The sequence below is a fragment of the Buteo buteo genome, chromosome 7 (genome assembly GCF_964188355.1).
Source record: "Buteo buteo chromosome 7, bButBut1.hap1.1, whole genome shotgun sequence".
Classification (NCBI taxonomy): Eukaryota; Metazoa; Chordata; class Aves; order Accipitriformes; family Accipitridae; genus Buteo; species Buteo buteo.
In genome coordinates this window covers 10485077-10501576 of record NC_134177.1, presented here as the reverse complement: position 1 = coordinate 10501576, position 16500 = coordinate 10485077, and the positions used below count along the sequence as shown (strand labels likewise).

The window sequence follows — 16500 nt, the reverse complement described above, 5'->3', positions numbered from 1 at the left end:
AATTAAAACAATGACTCAGCTATAAGTTAAATTTTTATTTAATAAATATAATTTTCATAAACCATTTTTAAAACAACTTCTACTGACCAAGCTGTACAATGAGCAAGCACACAGACTCGCTGTCAGAGAATCAAAAATAACGAGGCAGCCACAGTGTCAGAGGTCCAAAATTCTTTGTACTAATTATTGCTACAGTTTCCAGTTGTCAATGCCCCTTATTTGCCTAAAATTAAGGATCAACATTTTTAAAAAGGTACGTCTTGCAGAGACGATATCATTCAAGCTTTTTTCTTCAAAAAAGAAGCAGCACTTGATCACACGTCAGTGAAAAAAGCAGAATCTAGATGATTTGTTATTTTTGTGTGCATAGGACCTGAAATACCTCACGGGAACATAACTAGGAATTGTAAAATATCTTTCTTACATCTGAAAGTGAGTTTTGTTTTTAACCATTTTCCCCTTTCTAAACTATATGCCCCATAGATTATCTTTTATCCCATTTCCAAAATGTAAAAAGGTTAAGAACCTGCTGGTGTATGAAATAATTTCCTTTAAAACTGCCAAAGAAAAATTAATATACACCACAGGCCATTTAGGTGCACTTCAGGGTTTCTTTCAGACAAGTCAAGTCACACTCTGTGTCATAAACAGCAGTATATTTCACTTCTTTCCACTTCATGTTACTTACTTACTTACATAGAGGGCTTTAGCCCATAGCCCCTCTAGGTTTTATTCACGTCTATGCATTTATACAAACTGGAAACAACAAAAAATCGTACCTACAGCGATGACAATTGTATGTACTTCTTATTGTAATACAACATCATAGCATGGCAACAGCTAGAGCAAGGCGAATACTTCAAAGTGATGAGAACATTCCTTTTAACGAAAGCCACAGAAGCTTGGGCGACACACAAGGTCTCTCTACCGAGTTATTTCTGATGCCTCTACTAGCAGTATTTAGTTGAAGGAAAAAATCTATGGAAAGCAGAAGCCTTGCAAATACCGATGCGAATGTGCTGCTAAGACGATTGACAGCAAGAGTTGATACAGCCATGAGCATCCAATCTTTCCTCCTCCTGTTATAAACTGAGTCATTCCAATAGAGAGCAGAAACCAGACAAATCATGCCACTGGAAGCAAACGACAGAAGCAAAGAACATACATACAAAACAACCAACAATAAAAACATTCACAGAAAAAACCAGATCTGCAAAGAAGAAAGTCTAACTGGGAAATAATTTAGGAACAGAAATAAGGCTAAAATTAGTCCATAATGAACAGTTGGTTCGCCCAGCTCTAGGAATAACTAACTCCTTTAAAACAATGATGTCTGCGTAACAAGGCAGTGGCGATGGTGCAAGAGTTACTAGGTATTCTACACCAAGAAAACAAGAATCTCAAAATAAACGGTTCAGAAAAGGTTCATTATGATTGAGCACTTTTGAACACTGAATTTCACCAAAATCACTAATATTTAGCAGTACAGAAGTATCAGATAAAACTATTAAAAATAATGTAGACTACAGCTTTGAGACATTTCTAACACTAGAAAATGAATTTTTTTTTCCAATATAGAAGTTATACTATCATAAAAAACATGTGTTTGAAAGTATTACCAAAGGTTTCCAGTTAGAAATTATAGTTGCCTAAGATGCATTCTAAATTGCATAATCTTTTCTCAAATCATCTTTTGCACTAAAAAACAAGAAATCATTCTGAAATTGTAAAGCCAAAGTTTTCAGCATTCCTTCCTTTGCATCTTTTTGTGTGTCCCCCCAACCTTAAAAAATATACAGAATATTTTAAGCAGAATATTTACATTTTAGTTTGTGAAACAATTCAGAGCATCTTCCCACTTAATCATTTCCACTGCACCCTTTAAAAAGCTTAAGTTTGGCAACTAAAACTACATTTTTCTAAGTAACAAACCCCCTATTTTTCACAGAACAAGAACTAAAACCTGCTGAGAACTCAATCCCATTCCAAAGGTGGCTATGGAGAAGGTGCTTCTTCAGGGACACTGCATAGTAAAGGGACTATACACCGCTCTTGCTTTTAATTACAAACATCTACTATAGCTTTTTTTGCCATACCTTACAGATTTCAAGGCTAAGAGGTAATTCTAAAACATTGCCTCCCTATGGCAAATTCTCCCTCACCCATTCATACTCTAAATCAGAGAGATGAATGCTAGCGTTACACTGAATTAACTGTATTTTGTTCAGTCTTCTTCATGAAGAATTCTACACTGTACCCAATGCACAGTGAATGGTTTCATACATTTCAGCTCTCAAAGAAATACACAAAATCTTTCTTCCTTGAATAGAAGCAATTTTAAAAATTTGTAACATCAGTACAAAAACAGTCACTTCTTCCATCCAGAATATTTGTCAGACCAAAAAATCTGGTCTTTCTTATGCAAACCAATTCTACATTCTTACTAAATGAGAAATTACTGATTTAGATTTACTGCAAATAGAAAAATATACCTTGGCAGACAGATGGAGTCTTAAGTTCTTCCTGAATTGTTTAAATGCATGTTTCTTCGGTAACCTTACAAACACTGGGAAAAGGGAAAGTAGGGGGGAAGGGAGAGGAGGAGATGGAAGGTTTTAAAGAAACACATAATGAATGTAAATTATTCTTCAAATATAGGACTGTGCTGCTTTTGTGCAAATATAATTAACATATTTGTGTGGTAAAAGCCAAAATACATGTATGTACACAGCTGAGCCAATCTAAATGCTTGGAGCGGGGTTGTATATCAAAGCCTCTGCCTTCTACTGTACAAAAAATTAACCACAGTTTATATTTCAAAACATGATACACTAACCACACAGACTAATGAGGTTACATGGTCACACAAACTAACTGGATGATTAGAATGCTATGGTGGACATGGACAAACAAGTACTTCTGAGAAGTGAAACACTATAAAAGATACAGCTAAACAGCAGATGTCTGATTAGAGCATTGAAAAAAAATTGTCTATTTCCTAGGTATCCATGGCAGTATGGACTCTCAGAATGAGAAACTACTAAGAAGAAAATCATTATTTTAAAAAACAGATTTAAGATTATATATATGATATATAAGAAAGTTACAGGAATACCTGAAATCCAAGTGTATTTTGTTACTACTGCATATCTGGATAGAAGTTTTCTTGGGGACTGAAGAGATGACAATCAGTTTATTGCATCTCCACATAGGAACCAGGTTTCAAACTATATGCAGTCAGATCGGTCACATGTTAATACCTATTACATGGAGCATGCAAGACTCAATTTTCAGTAATTCTTCATCATCTGGACACTTGATGCGGCGATCTAGAGTACAACTGAGATTTTCAAGCTTAAGCTTCACTGCACTTACACACTTGAAGGCATGACACAGACATGAACTATGAATTAAACACTTGTTTAAAAGGAAATTTTGCTATATTTTGAATTTGTTTCTTCTGTTTCATAATTCAGTTTTTAAAGCTTCTTAATCAATTTGTGAACTGGTCTTCATCTATACCAGTGGGACAAAAACCCTCATGTACTGCATGTTCAAGTCACTGTGAGTTTGAAAACAAAGTTGCAATGACAATTTTTTTACTACACAAAGGTTGCCTTGAACAATGAGCTCTTGAAAATCCAGCAGTATCATCTGCAGCCTTCAGTTCACAGTGAAGCTTCCAGTCATTAATGCAAAAATAAACTTCCAAGAGGAGAACTGAAATAATACCAGTTAAAGTCATGAACAAGACTAATGAACAGCAGAGCTGTTTATAGGCAAGGAACGTCCGGAGCATTTGATACAAGGAAAGTCAGACCTCTTGAACACTCCCTCTCCTGCAGCCCACTGAACTCAGAATTTGGGATGACTGTAACAAGAGGGATACATCCCTGTGGCAGAAGCCCAGGCCCCACTAAGATGTCATACCAGGAAGGTAAGATGTGATTGCCTGAATTATGAAATAAAAACTATTTGCCATTTAATGTGCTTAGGAGACACCACTTAAGCCAACAGTGGAAACCTGTGCAGCCAGGGTGCAAGCAGCTAATACTGGTTTTGTCCAAATCCTACACTTAACCACATCTTTATTAAAGAAGTTCTTGTAGGTGTTGTTTACAGTCTGAGTTTGATTTACAGTCTGAGTTTGATTTACAGTTTATTCCACCCAGAGATAATTTTAGTATGCAGCTTTACATCTTTTACTGTCTGACAGGAAGATTCTTCCAATTATTGACGGGACTTCAGTGTCAGTGACCGCTTAAAATTGGATATCCAAATAAGGGTCCAGAAGCAGCAGCATTTTTACCAGCCTCCCAGCCATAAAAACTGCCCTGCCTAAGGCAATACTCTACAGATGTCCCTGGTGGCAGCACCTCCATTTTACCTCCCACATCTAAGGACAACCACCAGGTTTAGCCATCCTAGCTGAATGAACAGGCAAATGTTGCTACCCAGCCCCAAACATGCAGACACATCTATACCGGGACAATAGATGGACCTGCAAGATGTACCATTCAAAGCTCCATCTGTGCAATTTGTTTTTATTGGCATACTTAGGAATCAAAACATTGCCATCAATGTCTCAGATCCTTCAGATATATGAAGATAATTAAGCATTAATTGTATCTTCAAAGTACAACATGACCAAATATAAATACATGAAAAAGAATAAAACATGCAAAAATCCCCCAACTTTAAAAGGATTAATAATTCAAAAAATTTATGCTAGTGAGACTTCTGTACCATCAATTCTTATACATTTTTCCATGCCAGGATCAAGAATTGTTAAGAAACCAAAAAAAAAACCACACAGGGCATAATAAAAGATGACTAGCTTCTGAATTATACTTTAAGAGAACTGTGAACTGCTATATCCCTTGTTATTCCAAATCACTGATTTGTCAAAGTTAACAGTGTTGTTCAAAGCAATGACTAATATTTTGCCATTCATACACCAGCATAAATATTTGAATTGTATTTAACTCTCAAAAATTACTAAACTGATTGCTTACAGAATACAATAACCGTCCATGGAAATAACAAAATTGATTCGCAAACTGCTAAGAAAGCATCTGTAAGAGACAGCTCAAAATTAATGTGTGTGTTTAAAGTGAAGGGTCATCATGAAAAATGCAACTTTTTAAAGTTTCATTGTGCAAATTCAGTTCTATTGGATCACTCAAAGTTGGGAGGAGAAAGATTTTGTCACTGCACTACAGTGACATCTCACGTATCAAATGCAGGATTCCAATCTGCCCATATGGTAACGAAAAAGATTAAACGGTCAGAGGAAAAAGCATTTATTAAAAAAAAAAAATAATTAGCTATTTGTGGATATAATTAGAAAAAAAAATACTGGAAGCAATCACTGTCCAGATGACTTATGCTAGGTCACAAGACAAGCCACGGTTTGTATTTAGAAGTCATGCTAGTCTTTCCTAGGGCAGGGATGTAGCACTGAACTCGCTTCAGAACCTACTATAGGTATGCGAGCACCACATGGCTTCCACAAGGCATTTACAAATGTCCCTGTTAACAAGTGGGTGAGTCCATTGTGGAGAGAGTCAAGATGCTTCTGTCGTTGGCATAGAAGGGATCCGATGAACTCCATGATCTAAAGTGACAATAAAAGAAAAGTTTGGCTGACTGGGAACTTAAAATCTAGAGGTAAGGAGAAAAGTCTATGAAAGCAAAAGGTAAGTGTTATGAGATTAGGCAAATGTAACTCTTTGAAAGACTTATCTATTAGTTTCACATAGGTGCCTGCAATTAATTCAAACCTTAGAAAATAGACTGCAATCAATCATGCCAACTATGTAATTAATAATTCTATGTTTACCTTTCTGACAAAGCTTACTCACAGCTACAGATGCTTTCAACACTATGAACTAAAATGACCAGAGGTTTATATGCCAGTTTTACAACTGAAGTTTTAAAACTGTGCCTCAAAGAAAATCTGAACATTGCATGTGTAAATTGAGGCACTATGAATGCTACGATCTGATACAGCTTAAGGTCATTCTAGTAAAGCCTTGTGGTACGCACAGCTAACCGTGGTAACCCAGTATAGTGGTGTTCTCATGTTAAACATCCGTGCTGTCTGAAGTTGTGAGTAGGCAAAACTCATCTACAGCCATGAATCTACTTCATTCCTTGCTGTTAAATTTAAGTTAAAATTTAAGGCATCAGGCAAAGTACCTAACACGTCACACCTTTTGATTCAGATGGGATCTTGTAATGTCTTTCTCTTAAGGACAAATTACTACTTAGGAAGAAATACTGTTCTTGATTGAACAATGTTATAGGACTGTGTGTGAAAAGCTGAAAATAGAAAATTGGAAGGCAGGAAATCAAAATATAATGAACTTATACTCCAAATATCCCTCTGTCAGAAATCTGCTGTTTCTTTAGAACTTTTACATGCAGTGCCTTGACACGAGTACCACTAATAGGAGATCCAAACAATTCAGTAATGAATCCTACTGTACAAGAAATGTGTGATCCAGCATTCTTAATATTTTTGTGACTGACAAGTTGACAGACAATTTAATGGAACAGACAGACAAAAATGCATTTTATCATACCACACAGCACACATTTTATATTCTAACTGGTGAATGAAGCTATAGAAAATATTTCTCAAATATATTTTACAAGCAGTAAATTAAGTACGAGAGACTATATTCCTGTGGCCCACTACTCCAAGCATTTGTACAACTTTGATTCATCAAAGTTTCTATCAAAATTTGATACCATGTTTGATTTCATGTTCAGTTATTGTATTTGACAGAATATCATATTTGACAGAATATCAGGAACACAGAATACAACACAAACTAGCTACAGACAGACAATGTATTCATCAGCATAACTTCATTCAACAAAAAATAATTTGCAGCTACCTCCTGGTTGAATAAGAAGCTCTGTTTTACAAAGCACAAGACAAGACAAGACACTCAAAAGACCATCCTGTTTGGGACCATGCAATCTTCTGAAGATACCAGCTTTAGGTAAAAAAAAAATCAAAATAAAATCAAAGCAGCTCAAGCTCGTCAACAAAGGCTGAACAACTTTACAAGCATTTTTTAAATCACCAAATAGATTTCTTAACTGTACCTTTAGCACTTCACAACTTATAACTGCCTCATGTGATTTAAGCTATTAGTACATTAAAAAAAAAGACTTTCACATATTACCAGGAAAGTGCAGGGGAAAAAAAGATAGCTCAGTACCTTGACTTTTAGACTAGGTTTTAAGTTTCAATGCTGAGTGGAAGGAACTGAAGTCACTGAAGAAAGCAAATAAGACTGAAATTAAAAAAAAAAAAAAAAAAAGGTCTTTTCTAGTTCTTCTGTACATAAATTTAAGTGAAATTAGAAGATGGTTCAGAGTAATTTCAACCAGAGGGAGAAGCAAAAACTACAAAACTTCAAGCCCTTAGTGTAGCACCAACAGTTCTGCATGTTCATTTAGCATAACACTAACTTCTGTGTTCTAATAAGTCTAAAATTATTCAGCTAGATGGAACTTCATCTGAAAATTACATGAGGTAAGCAGACAAGAAACCTGAGAAAAAGCAGTCTTCAAAAAGCGTTCAGTATTCTGTCAAATATGAGTTATCTTCAAGACATATTTGTAAGTTCTTTAAGAAATAAAAATTGAGTGGGAAAAAGAGGAAATTGTAAAAATGTAAATGCACTGCAGAAAATAAACCACAGAATACCTACCGTGTAAGACTACACGTTACTAAGGCAAATGTTAAGTAAAAATCTGCTCTAATTAGATAATAATAAATGAAAAAAAAGTAACATGAGAAGTTCCTCATTTGGAAAGCACAGTTTTACAGAGAAGTGGAAAAAAAAAACCAACCCAAAAACTTAGAGCAACTGCTACCAAAATGTTGATTTTTAGACCAATCAAATGCTCACCTTGTAGATTAAAAATTCTATTAATTTTTTTATTTTATACATCATGCCCGCTTTCTATACAGCAAGAGTTTGAATTAAAAACGTACTTAATCATAACAGTTCATTTTTCATATGGAATGAAACATTTTGCATAATCATACCCTAGATTTGTAGAAATGTTGAATAAATTTCATAAGCAAGCCAGAAGAGAGAAACTGACTGAAACCATAGACACTGTGTTCAACACAAGAGTTCAAAACAGATGTAATACGTACCAAGTCAATACCTAAAGGCAGAATCTGAACTGACAAAGCTTGCCAGTGAAAATTAGCCACACAATATTTTATACTGAATGAATGATATCACAACCTTTAACCAAAAGAGACAAAGATGTTCAAATACAATATGAGTGTCCTTGAAAATGGGTGGAGTGCAACTTTTTCAGGTTTGCCTTTTGACCAATGAAAGATCGTGATATCATTCAGGGACTGAGAAATTACGATGTACAAAAGACTGTTTTTACTTCTACCCCCAAATATTTCCATGTTTGTTAGCTATCCCTCTTTATTTGGAAATGAGGAGATGGCACATTAGCAGATTTAGTAAGAGCTTTTCTCACAGTCATGCTGACTGCAAGAGCAGTATTGCTCTGTAGACGTATTCGATTACTCTAACGTGCTTTTATCCCATCGAGGTTTGTTTCACATGTGGTTTGTGAAGGAAAAAGTTTTATTTAGCACACACTTTGGAATGGCACACATGGTCTTGACAATATACCTTCTAGAACTGAAAAAACATTTAAAATTCTTAGAACCTGAAGGCTCTGTTCTGTCAATTACTCTGATTTTAGAAATAGATTATAAAAGTTATACTACAAAAATATTTCATCTTCGTATCAATCAATGGCTGAAAGATTTAAAGACTGTCCTTCTAACAATGAAGTTATATTTAAGGGGGGGAGTGTGAGCCTTTTGTATATCTTCAGGAGTAATGCAAGCTCCAAGGTAAATATTTGGAGGTTGTACATCAAGAACCAAAGGGAAAAGTCTTTTGACTTTACAAACAACTCCTGATTTGTGAAGGAAAAAAAAAAAAAAATCATATAAAGGAGAACAAAAACAGCAGCGAGGCTTGATTTTCTAAAGAGAAGAATATACAAATCAAGAGAAATTATGATAGATACAACACAAGAACTTGTAGTAAGCCAAACTAAACGTTTTAACAGAAGTCTTTTGAAAACTTTTTCCTCCTCCCCATCCCAAAAGAAAGTACTCAAAAAGAAACAAGAAACTAATCTGTTAGGATGAAAAAAAGTACAATAAAGAGTTGCTTCTCCTACTTAAATAAGCAAAACCTGCAGCTGGTTTTCTAGACATCTATTGCTGCAGGCTCATCAGGTTCCAGTTTATAGGAGAATCGTCTGCAGCAAAGGCTATTGAGAGAAATGCCACACCTGCTGACCCGGGTTGGACTACATCTGCCCATTAGTCGTTCCAGCATTCTTCTAACAGATGTGCATGCTGTTTCCCCATCTGAGAAGCAGCACATGGAGTCCAAGCAGTTGATACCTGAACCTGCCTCAGTAAGCTGGAAGGAGGAAATAAAAAAAATAAATAAAATAAAATAATCAGTACTCAGAGATACTAATACTGAAGATGTTATCAGAAAACACTTAGGAAAAGCAGGTTTTCTTAAAGTTAGAGTGTTGAATATTTTTCAATTTTATAGAACTACAACGATGAATAACATTACCATTTCCCTTCCTAACGTCTATACACACTAAAATTTGACCTTCCAAAGGCTTGAATGCAGCCTTGGTGAGCTTATGGAAATTGTTTAGCACCATTTCTGCTTAACGTTGGAAATAAACTGGTTAGCAATTCTCTATCTTACAACTATAATAAATCTCTGGAGCGGAGTGTCATGCAGTTTAAGCTGTGATGCTTTGATTAACCTCAGTGGAGGTACAACAATTTATACAAGCTGCAGGTCTGCCTTATTTTAAGGAAATCTATCAAGAGAAAGCTTCAGACCAACGCTGCAGAATACAATGCAGCAACCTGATTGTAAGCAGTAATTTTTCCTCAAGAAGTGTAGAATGCAACTTCCTACAATAATTTGCATTGTATCACTACCATAGATACCCTTGGCTTGGTAAGGAACAAAAACACATTCCTGATTTTGTGAATATCTTTTATCTAAATGCAAACAAAGCTGAAGTTAGAAAGGATCAATCAAGTTCATGCTAGCACAAAGAATAATTCAACATTAGCACAATAAACTTTCTATTGTTCATTCTTTGTAGGTGAGAAAAAGACCCAAACCAAAAGAAAGCAGCAATACAGAGATGTATGGGTTTAAAGTGAAGTGCCATCTATCAGTGTGCTCCTCTATATTATTTTTTGCACACTAGCGAACCTCAGCATAACTAAGATCTAACTGAAATCTAGTACTGCTGGAGAGAGAATATCCAAAACTGCTCCAAAAGAAAATAAAAACGTGAAGTGTGGAGATATTTTTTAATTTAATTTGAGGCTCTGCACGAGAGCATCCTGTCAAACAAATGCCGAACACACAGGCTAAATTTAAGCATCCATTATCCTCACCTCACTCTCAGACACCAGTGAATGAAGAAATCTGGGAGGAGGCTTCTTAGTCTATGATAGGACAGAGCTCACTTAAGAGCTTTCCCCAAATTTTAACCGTGTGACCAAAGGTCACTGACTGTCATCTAAAGACTGGTTTCCAACCCCAATTTCTTTCATGCCACCCACACTTGCCCAACACTGCAAGGAAAGCAAAGAACCTCAGTTTCCTATGGGAATGGTTTACTATGAGTAGACATGTTCCTTCCTAATCCCCCAAAACAGGCAACTGGACAGATTACAGCTTCGTAACAGAAAAATTCCTATACTACAAAGAAGAGGCAGCTAACAGAAACAAGAGGCATCTGGGAATCCCAACCGGTGGGACGAGGGAGCACACAGACAAAACTAGTGTTTCCATGCATCTTTTCCTATGCCTGCCCCTTCCTCAGGTCTATTCCACATTCCCCATGGTCCCTCCAGATCTTCCTGTCATACTGCTTAATGTGATGCTTACAGGATTGTCAGTTAACAATTGTATAAACTTACAGAAAGCATTATAAACTGAAACCCTTGATTCAGTTGCTGGATCTCAGAGCCCATGAATGAGTGCAGGCAGAACACACAATTCTGACTAACTTGCGCTCATTTTGGAGGTCTTCTGGACAGAAAATGAACATTTACTATGACAATGAACTTCTGTAAATACCTGAGAGACGGGAGCAGAAGCATTGCAACTAACAGGTCTAGAAAGGGTTTTGGTTAAACCAAAACCAAAACACACCTCAACAGAGCTTGAGTCCCTGATTGCCTTTATTTGATGACCGTCACATCGGGTTACAACTATACAGTCACAGAAGATACCATAATCAGGAACAGCACAATTTGCAGCACTGCAGTACTAGCAAATATGACCTTCACAGCCACTTCATACTGTGCTCACAGCATACAGAGCAGAAGGAATTCCTATTAGGTCAGAAAGCAAGCTCCCTGCTGCACATGCAGTGATCTTCACGGTTGTGTTCACAGCAATACAAAACAAACTCTCAGCTCTCCTACACTTAGGATTTCAAAAAGAATATTTAGTCCATCCATTATCTTGAAGCAGACCAAATAAAACCTTTAAAACTACTGTACAAGGTCATATTACAGTGGTTGTATGTACGATCAGATGGACCATTTTTTTCCCTAGAATCTGCTGACCTGAGAGCAAGCAGTCCTAGACGTTACTCAAAGACTGGCAGAAAGAGGAACCAGGAGTAACCCAGAGTAGCTTTCATGGAGTGAACCCTCAGCTGTGGGTTTTGCAGGGCTGGTGTCTCTTCTTCACTAGAATCTCCTTTGTTCTTCTCAAGTTAGATACTCACAAAAAGCTAGGATCATGTTTGAACCACGATTTATGAAAAAGTATTACCCTGTTTTAAAAAACAGCAAACGTGGCCTTACATAAGCCTAGAAGCAACATTTACGTTTTATCAAACTCACAGTTAAGTGTAAAGTAAGGGAGAGCAGTAAGGACAACATAAAAATAAATTCAATTTTATGTATATATATATTGTGTATCACTGCCTGGTGACCATGGATTTTTATATTTATATCCACTACCTGGAAGGAAGATATTTGTATTATGCTAAAGAGTCCCTTTTCTCACTTTTCTCTCTATGGTGGATAGTTATGATCATCATTTTATATCAAAGTAAAACCTGGCATGGTAAGGCAGTAGAGCATAATGGTCTCTGAAGACCTGAAACAAACCCTCAGGCAACAAAAGGCAGGAGAGACAATGCTTTAAAAAAAATTAGTAAGTCTAGAGAAATATCTGATATTATTCATATTTGGGCTGCAAATAAAGTATTTTTCCTAAGATAAGATCCTGGATCACAATAAACATAATACTTTATATGATAATGGCCCATTTCATGTATTAAATAAAAGCAACTGAAGTGCAGAATTAAAGAATGATTCAGCTTGATAAGGAAAAAAATGAAACCCACATACTATGATGCAAATTTTCTTGTAGATACCAAAAATACGGGTATTTTGGAAATGGCTCCATGTCTGTCTATATGATATATATATATATATAAAAAAAAAATATACACACACACATTAGGGTAGAGTGGGAGTACTACCTAGTGAACGTAAGAACTGTCGGGTAGGCTAGATGGATCTAGCAGTTGCCTATTGTCCTCCCCTCTGTGCCTGCTTTCAGCAAAGTCACATGCTGAGCTGACTGAACCCTTATCTTCTTCCATCTAGAAGGACAGAAAAGCAACAAATCTTATAAAGCACCATGCTTGCATTGCTTTACAACAGTTACCATTTTTACATGAACTTTAATTTTACAGATCTGTTCCTGAGAGAACAAGGCATATTTACAAGGTAAAGAGGCAATTTTTTCATGTTAATTGGTGGATCAAACATGGTTTATCAGTGCACGAGTATTAGAAGTGTTTGGTCTTTTTGCGCACCATAGACTACCAAAGGGGAAAACCCAACAAATTTGAAATCTATTTCAAATTCTCAGATTTTGGAGTTTTATTTGTTTTCCCCCTTCTAATAGAAAGGGCCATTTCAGTTTGTTTGTCTTATTACAGCGTATTCTATATGCCACAAGACAGACATTTCAACTAAACATTTAATCACATTGAAATACACAGTTGGGACTTTGTTGAACAGGAAATGTATTTAATTCAGTACATCAACTTAAGAGCACTGCCGTATATTTTCCTGAGCCCAGGTCCTAGCTGCCAACATGCCTGATGCCACAAGGACAGAAAATATATATGACATGGTTATTACTATTCCACAATTAAGTTAAAACTTGCTCCCTCCTATAAAGCTCACTTTCTTTAACCCTTAATATACTGTATACCAAAATCCAAAACAATTAGATTTAAAATTTTAAAAGAAAATATAAGAGTGTTGACATCTAACAACTTCACTAGCACTTATGTTTTCAACATTTTTTAGTTTTTCTACCCTTGATCTCTTTGAATCAAGTAAACCTACAAATGCAAAATTATTTTATTATTTTGAAGTCATTAGGTATAACTATCTTCAGGTAAGTATGTGCACTTTTGTGACTGAAGATAAAAGTAGTCTATTCTTCTCTCATTTATTCCCTCTTCCTGCAATAGATTCTATGGATTAGCTAACAGATTAGCACCATGCTATGCTAACACAATATACAAACCTGTAAAGGCAGAGATTACCCTTGTTCAAAGTTCAGCATATTAAGATGTTCTGGTATACTTCACTAGTGTGAACGCATGTTTGCACTTGAATAGTCTTCTTGGAAATTCTACGTTCCCTACTGTAAAAGGAACAGAAACCTGTCTGTTCTCGACTTCTACACAGCTGGGCTGGATCAGATATGAAAGCTATTAGGAGGGGAATCCTATGAAACAGTAACTAGAGGAAAGAATACAGACGAGTAACAAAGGCCATAAAGCCAGGGCCAGGAGCCTGGAGATCTGGAGACAGCTAAAGAAAGCAGATCTGTACAGAGATGGAGGGAAAACAAGGCAACAGTAGACTCATGGGTCTGTAGACAGGGAAAGAACAGGGTCTTGGCTGTGCTAAGGCAAATGCTACAGTTTGAGTCCCAAATACAATGTTATGCACTGACAGCCTTCCCTGTAAATAAAAACTTTTTGTGTTTTATGTTTCCCTAGTATTGTGTACAGTCATAACACGCTGTCCAAAGGTAAAAACTCTGTAGATATAGTTAATCCCATCAGTAAGTAAATTAAAACATCTGTCTGAGCAGCACTTCTTACATGTGGCTAAAGATTTCTGACAGTTCTTACAAAGCACAGAGACATGCATACATACATGCACGCACAATATTTTGTTTACAAAGAAAAAACTGAAATGAGATACAATGGGGCCCAGTTAGCACCCTAAGATATGTATTTCACATATTCCAAGAACAGGAGAGACAGCTACAGAGGAAAGAAGTAGTACTCAGTCAGTCTCCAGTTAAGCATAAAGCCTGCACCTGACCTGTGCTGCCTGATTTCCTCTTCATCCCAAGTTACAAAAGCAACAGTAAAATTCAGAGGCAAGAGCTTAACAGGCACACACAAACCTGCATTTCTGACTTAAAGGAATCACATGGACACTTAAAAGACCCCCCTCAAAGCTCTTAACTGTGCATCACAAAGGTACTTAATATAAACTTGAACATTTTTTGCATACTCTGAAGCCTATAGACATAAAAATTGATTGTAACATCATACTTGTCTTTTAATTTGCATTCATAGAGGTTCTGCTCTTGTGTATCAACAGAACAGTAAGCAAATTTGCAGAATAAGGCATAACTCGGTTTAACCTGGTACTACACTCCTTTTGAGATTTTTAATACCTATTTAACAAACAACAAAACTGCCAAAATCTGTTCAGCAATCCACATGCATTCTGCAGTCACAAAGGATGCAATTACTCGGGGGGGGGGGGGCAGGCAAGTACAAATGAGGTGTGACAGAATTAGCTGTTTACAGCTACATTCACCAAGTGACTGTTTTTGGGTTTTGTTGGTTGGTTGGTTGGGTTTTTTTATTGTTGTTTTTTTTCCCCGTCTTCCTACTGTTTTCCTTGCTTTTTCTGCTCTACTGCTTTTGGAAAACAGCTGCCCTGGACACCACAGAAACTAACCCATGGTCTTCACTCCAAATTAGTTTTTATTTAGTATAGTGAAGTGAGTAGTTTCCATCTATTAACTGATTTTCCTTTTCACTGTTTTAGGTAAGGATCCACAGGATAGCTTCCAAACTTCGTCAAGACTACAAATAAAGAACTAGAGAAACCCAAATCCTTGTTTCTTTCCTGTTGCACTTTACAACTTCAACTGCATAGGATAAGGCACTTGGTGCTTGTGTTTCAGGTACCTTACTATCAGGTACTTGAGTGTAAAAATTCTGACATACAAGAGAATTGGATTTGCATAATCATTTGTTACTCATGGACAAAACAGATTTCCCATTTTTTTCAACCCCTTCCCTAAGTGTAATATGAAGAAAGTCCCCTCAAGTTAGCAAGCATTCTCCTGTTTTTAGTATTTAATAACTACAGTGCTGCATTCCTAGACAGCTTTATTCTTCTCTCACCATCCCGTTGCATAACCCTTAAAATGTGTTTAGTTTTGGAAAATTTAACAGAATCTTTTGTTATAAAACCTTTGGTGTAGATACGATGCACCACGTAATTCACTTTAATAATTCAGTGAGAAAACAGAGGTTTACTAGTAAAATAGTTATCCAAAGTTTTAAAAAGGTAACTCATTTACATGACACTGATACACAAAGAATTTTAAAAGCTAACTTCTAAAAGCTTTACGAAGGAATCTCTACAATATGTTGCTAAGTTTACTAAAATTCAAAAGGTATACTGCAGTTTGCCTGTTTTAAAGCTAGTAAGTTCCGAATTTAAAACAAAACAAAAACACCCCACCACTACCTCCCTGAGGTGTTCGGAAATCTGAGCTTCTATGTTTCACAGTGGGACAACTAACAACTAAACACAATAGCCATTTCAAGTTTTGCCTTGCAAAGGTGTAGCACATTCTCAGAGGAAATACAATGCTTTTCTCTTACCCTGACCCTGTCGTCCCCCCCCCTTAAAAGGACTTGTATCATCTGTTTCAACTAACCAGTAAAAATTCTCTGCTAATCGTTTACAATGTCAGCTTCCTGTCTCCTACTTTCCTTCAGTTAAATAAACAGCAATTAAATCCCCCAAATGTAGGTTGGTTGGTTCTCCTAGCACCTATTTGCATGTTTTTAAACACAGTCACCTTAAAAAAAAGTATTTAAAAGATTATCAGTTCTTTGCGTTAATTCTTGCTATAGAAGTAGATAAGAGTAGGATAAAACACCAAACAGATTGAGACATTATTGATACATATGAATATTTTAGTCTTACAAAAGAGAATCAGCATTTGGTAGCATTTCATGTACTGAACTCAGTGCATTTGAAGAGTTTCAGAATCATAATGGCTCACC

The 16500-nt window shown here is 36.2% G+C and overlaps 1 protein-coding gene across 14 annotated transcripts in view; it reads right to left on the bottom strand.

Moving 5' to 3' along the window:
• The window catches only part of ATP11B (ATPase phospholipid transporting 11B (putative)), a 72617-nt gene continuing 56117 nt past the window's right edge, over positions 1 to 16500 (bottom strand). For 2 of the 14 annotated variants that reach the window (XR_012650928.1, XM_075031467.1), the window contains 3 exons: positions 9364 to 9497; positions 2493 to 2566; positions 2 to 1133 (listed from right to left, as the gene is read on the bottom strand). Coding sequence is in view for 13 of the 14 variants with exons in the window: in XM_075031467.1 (XP_074887568.1) it covers positions 2533 to 2566; positions 9364 to 9497 (168 nt within the window). In the remaining variant the exon portion in view is untranslated. Of the gene's footprint in view, positions 2567 to 4528; positions 7311 to 7946; positions 9498 to 12627; positions 12751 to 16500 lie in introns of those variants that run through there. The other 12 variants (XM_075031460.1, XM_075031466.1, XM_075031462.1 and 9 more) reach the window with 6 other exon arrangements.